The sequence below is a fragment of the Centruroides sculpturatus genome, unplaced genomic scaffold (genome assembly GCF_000671375.1).
Source record: "Centruroides sculpturatus isolate CEXI.00-Female unplaced genomic scaffold, Cexi_2.0 scaffold212, whole genome shotgun sequence".
Lineage (NCBI taxonomy): Eukaryota > Metazoa > Arthropoda > Arachnida > Scorpiones > Buthidae > Centruroides > Centruroides sculpturatus.
The window spans coordinates 770505-776504 of record NW_019384356.1 but is presented as its reverse complement, the minus strand read 5'-3'; the positions used below and the strand labels follow the sequence as shown (position 1 = coordinate 776504).

The 6000-nt window shown below is 31.3% G+C and overlaps 1 protein-coding gene across 1 annotated transcript in view; it reads right to left on the bottom strand.

Annotated features, from left to right (window-relative positions):
* The window catches only part of LOC111639771 (slit homolog 2 protein-like), a 136323-nt gene that overhangs the window by 61197 nt on the left and 69126 nt on the right, over nucleotides 1-6000 (bottom strand). Inside the window, exon 5 of the mRNA XM_023385712.1 lies at nucleotides 387-458. Coding sequence (XP_023241480.1) covers nucleotides 387-458 — 72 coding nt within the window. The remainder of the gene's footprint in view (nucleotides 1-386; nucleotides 459-6000) is intronic.

Genomic DNA, 6000 nt, shown 5'->3' with positions numbered 1-6000 from the left:
ATCCTGTGTATTCTACAGGATATATATATTTTAAATTTAATTTTAGTCTAATGACATTTAATTTAATTATAATTAAAATATTTTAAATTAATAATTTATAAATCAAAGGTCGTTCGTTTGTCTGTCCTCTTGCCCTTTCTTAATCTCGAAAACAAAGTTAAATAAATGAAAACCGAGACCGGATATTGAGAGCTTAGGGCCTTGAGGCCTCGATTAACTATATACAAACGTCCAGTCTGGACCGGAAGTCACGTGATTTTTAAAATAAAATGTAATTAAAAATGGCATATTGGCATTATGACGTTGTAATAATAAGTAATTGCTTTGTAATAAGTAATAATTTTAATTAATTAATTAAATGATAAAATTTTAAAAAAATTACTTACAGATTTTTTAGTAAAGGTGCACCTTTTAATGTCTTCCTTCCGATTACCGAAAGTTTATTATGGCTTAAATCCCTGAAAAGATTAAAAATACTTTTATTTATAGGGAATTTACCTATTTAAGGGATTTTTTTTATAAGTTTAACAGTTTATTAGCTTAATGTTATAGAGTTATGCGTAGTAAAAATTCTATAAACACTATAAAATGAAGGATAAACAACGTACAGGATACAATGTAAAACTATTGTTTATATTATAAAACAGATAATAGGTCTTATATAATTTATAAAGACAATATAAATATCCTATAGACCCTATAGAACATAGCGTAAGGATCTGAGATCCTGTACATTCTGTAGGATACAGTGTAGGAATAATATAAATACGAAAAGGCTATGTAGAATATAATATAAATAGCCTGTAGATTCTACAGGATAATATATATTATACAGGAAAAATTTTATATTGTATTCTATAGCCCATATAAGATCTTACTACTAGTTATGATCCTGTGTATTCTACAGGATAGTGTAAAAAATGCTGTATGTATTGATAATACAGAAGAAAGTAGAAAGATTCTATGAAAGAATACAATGTAAAATCCCTGTAGTGATCTACAGAATAAAGTATAAGGATATATACAGAATTTTTATATTATATTTTATAGCTCACATAGGATTTTAATAAGCGTAAGGATCCTGTGTATACTACAGAATGGTGATGTAAAGTATAAGGATACACAGATCTTTATATTGTAGTAGCTAAGGATCTTTTTACACGCAAGGATCCTGTGTATTTTATAGGATAGTGTGAAAATGCTGTGTGTATCACAGTATAAAAGATTCTATAAAGATTCTAATAAAGTATAAGAATATACAAAATCTGTATATTCTATTCTACATCCCATACAGAATCTAACTAAACTTAAGGATCCTTAATTGTGATATCATAGAGGAGAATAATAGATTCTGTGAAAGAATACAATGTGAAGTTCCTATAGTAATTTATAGAATAAACTATACAGATACACAGGATATTTATAATGTATTTTGTGGCTTGTGTAGATTATACAGGATACAATAAAAGGTTCTTATACATTGTAAGAACAGCATAAAAAATTGTAGATATCAAAACAGCGCAGATTTTACAGAATATATTGTAAATTCTAGAGAATACAGTACAAAAATATTGACCATTAATACTTTATATAACGTAGTATACACTAATTAGGTTGGCACAGAATACGATCTTACAGAAAAGATCCTATAGAAAGCAGTTTTCTAAAGCTCTGCTTACAAATTTATCTTCAATCAATAACACTGTAAGTATATAAAATATCAAAAACTGGATATTATTTGACTTTTCTTTATATATCTGCTTACAAATTAAAATACTTTATAAATATATATTAATGTTTATTTAATTTATATGAGTGGTAGAACAACGTTTACATCACATCTCTACAGGGATGCTTCATTAATTCATCTTGGGCATCATCTGGAGAGGATGCTTCCTATGAATTATATGAGGATATTATCTTTAAACTTATCTTCTATTATGTTTAATCTGATAAATGGCTAGCTTTTATTTAAGTTCTTTTTTATATTATCCGGATATTTGTAACACAGTCGAACATATGTCATGCCCTTATCTAGAATCTCTACAATACGTACAGTACTTATACTGCAAACTTGTATAGAAGAATATACACGTACTTTACAAATTTATAGATACATAAACGTATATATTCATGAATAAGAAAGAGGGAANCTTTGTGGGTGGCCTTGAATGGTTCACGTTTAGTTTGTTTGTAATTTGCCCTTATGGGCTTAGTTCTAGAGATATCGTCAGAGAATGTTTTTGTAACAGAGAAACTTGTGATTGAACTGTTCTACTTCTGCGGGCATTCCTCTTAAATAAATATAACAAAGGAAGAAAGAAAAAAAGAAATGAATGGGGTTTATCTAACTTTATGGTAAAAAAAAATTATTAAAAGCTTTTGAATGGAACCATTTATAATAGAAAATAAATAAATTTTTAATAGTTTTTTTCTTGGAAAATAAATGTATACTTTTTTTTACACTTCTAGAGTCTTCTAGAATAGGATATTCTTGAATTTGAAACGATAACTCAGACAGGAGATGCCAAGTATTATGCTTGTATAAAGACGTCTTACCTTCTAAAAAAATAGGTAAAAATCTATCAATAAATGCTTTTCCAATGGCTACAAACAATTTTTGTAGTTTGCGATCCTTTCTGTAATTTTTAAACTTCAAAATAACGGTCTTAAAACGTGCTCGTACACGAAAACTCTCTCGCCATCATCTTTATGGACTCAGTTTAAATGCTCTTAAAGTTCTTATCGATTACTTTGATTTTATATTACGTAAACTAAACTGCGATGGGGAGAAAATGGCGTAAATTAAACTGCTTTAGGGAGAAAATGAAGTAAATTAAAGAGCAAAAATTGCGTAAACCATACTGTGATTGGTGAAAAATTACGTAAAACGGACTGCAATAGGACAAAAGAAAAAACAATACCTAAAAGAGCAGAGTAAAGCAAAACTCAGGAAAGAAACAAACACCTGTTATATTTACATTTGTCATCAATGTATCTCTCTAGCGACTCTTCTAAGTTATTTATTACTTTTCGGATGTGAGAGAGCAAGAAAAATGAAAATGGATGAGATATGTGACACTGTCCTGTAACGACAGTGTGCATCTACGCCCCAAACACCCAGGGAATGTGTCCATCCATCTCTCTTGTTTAGAGAAGAAAAAAAAAGAAGAAAAAAAGAAAAAAAAACTAGTGCATTTGCAAGATGTCCGCAGTTGCAATAACCACTGCATAGAGTGGTTACTTTTGCTTCTCCCACGTAAGGATTTATAACCCATCCAATACTAAAGATGGGTTGCTCCTACCCCGACAACAAACTTGATGCCACAGACTTTTACAGCTTTCTCCACCCCAACAGATGCTCGCAGTCAGCATCTGCACTCTCCTATAACTTCCTCTTGGTTGCTCGCAGTTATACGTGGATTGTGCTTCACTTCATTGCTGTCAATGCCGGAGGATTTAGTGGGTCTTTTATTATTATAAATACAATTTTTTCCTATTTTCGTCAGGAAAATCATTTACTTTAAAAGCTTTGTTTTACACGTCTGGTTGTCTGTCCTCTAAACTTTTCGTACCTACTCTCTAGAAACCTACTGAATTCCCTATAATAAATATAAGCTCTTTACACGTCTATTTGTATTTTTATTGATGAGTCTATAAGCCTGTATATACTACAATTAGAAATTTAACTCGTAATTAGACCTACAACACTATAAAAATAAGTTTTTATACTGTATACAAGGTTAATTCTTCATCATACCCGTAACTTAAGCTACCGTCGTAAAGCGAGCCATCCAACTTTTCGTAAGATTTCACTGTCATAAATTCCCCGAAAATACAGTTTTAATTGTATAATACTATGTAGAAAATGGCCAAATAAAGATAGAATTGTATAGAAAATGTATACGTGTCGTAAAAGTGGAGTTATAAAGCTATCGGTCGTAAAGCGGGGGTACGTACTAAACACTTGTATTTTAAGTATAAAAACAATACAGATATTATAAATACGTAAATAATTATGTAGGCTTTCGTACGTACTTTATATTTTTAACAATAAAACGTTTAAATACCCTCTATTTAGGGAAATATCTTTGAAAATTGACAATAGAATTCTCCTGTTTTCTTTTTTATTTCTCCTCTATTCTAAAGCGTAGAAGAGTGTATACTATGAAGAAACTTTGACTCTTAAGTAAAGGAAAAAATAAAGTTTTTAAAATTGAAAATAAAATAAAAGTAAAGAAACAAGAGAATCATTTCAAAACATTCGGAAATTCGGACAGATGCTGAATTCTGGGAAACAATCAAATGGGTGAGTCTGTCTTTCCTTCTCGTCAACCACGAGATTACCCAGCATTCCTGAGAGTAGCAGGACGTGAAGTTAACGATGTGCCACTCACTCAATCGTGGGAAGAGCGGTCTGTCTATCCGAAACGCAGATGACCAGAAGATAGAAAGTACACAAGGCATTTTGACCAAAAACTTCCCTTTGTGGGTGGCCTTGAATGGTTCACGTTTAGTTTGTTTGTAATTTGCCCTTATGGGCTTAGTTCTAGAGATATCGTCAGAGAATGTTTTTGTAACAGAGAAACTTGTGATTGAACTGTTCTACTTCTGCGGGCATTCCTCTTAAATAAATATAACAAAGGAAGAAAGAAAAAAAGAAATGAATGGGGTTTATCTAACTTTATGGTAAAAAAAAATTATTAAAAGCTTTTGAATGGAACCATTTATAATAGAAAATAAATAAATTTTTAATAGTTTTTTTCTTGGAAAATAAATATATACTTTTTTTTTACACTTCTAGAGTCTTCTAGAATAGGATATTCTTGAATTTGAAACGATAACTCAGACAGGAGATGCCAAGTATTATGCTTGTATAAAGACGTCTTACCTTCTAAAAAAATAGGTAAAAATCTATCAATAAATGCTTTTCCAATGGCTACAAACAATTTTTGTAGTTTGCGATCCTTTCTGTAATTTTTAAACTTCAAAATAACGGTCTTAAAACGTGCTCGTACACGAAAACTCTCTCGCCATCATCTTTATGGACTCAGTTTAAATGCTCTTAAAGTTCTTATCGATTACTTTGATTTTATATTACGTAAACTAAACTGCGATGGGGAGAAAATGGCGTAAATTAAACTGCTTTAGGGAGAAAATGAAGTAAATTAAAGGGCAAAAATTGCGTAAACCATACTGTGATTGGTGAAAAATTACGTAAAACGGACTGCAATAGGACAAAAGAAAAAACAATACCTAAAAGAGCAGAGTAAAGCAAAACTCAGGAAAGAAACAAACACCTGTTATATTTACATTTGTCATCAATGTATCTCTCTAGCGACTCTTCTAAGTTATTTATTACTTTTCGGATGTGAGAGAGCAAGAAAAATGAAAATGGATGAGATATGTGACACTGTCCTGTAACGACAGTGTGCATCTACGCCCCAAACACCCAGGGAATGTGTCCATCCATCTCTCTTGTTTAGAGAAGAAAAAAAAAGAAAAAAAAAAGAAAAAAAAACTAGTGCATTTGCAAGATGTCCGCAGTTGCAATAACCACTGCATAGAGTGGTTACTTTTGCTTCTCCCACGTAAGGATTTATAACCCATCCAATACTAAAGATGGGTTGCTCCTACCCCGACAACAAACTTGATGCCACAGACTTTTACAGCTTTCTCCACCCCAACAGATGCTCGCAGTCAGCATCTGCACTCTCCTATAACTTCCTCTTGGTTGCTCGCAGTTATACGTGGATTGTGCTTCACTTCATTGCTGTCAATGCCGGAGGATTTAGTGGGTCTTTTCAAAGATGTTTCGCCATTAAATTGAAAGTTTTAGCAAGAAAAAAAAAACTGTATTGTCTTTACGAGTGACGAGTAAAACTGAAAAATTCTATACATAACGCTTTAATGAAGCGCAAGAAAGTGACGTTACATCGATGNTAAATTAACGGAATTAGCCTTAAAAATCTTTTAAAATGATGCTTGGAGTGATGAATT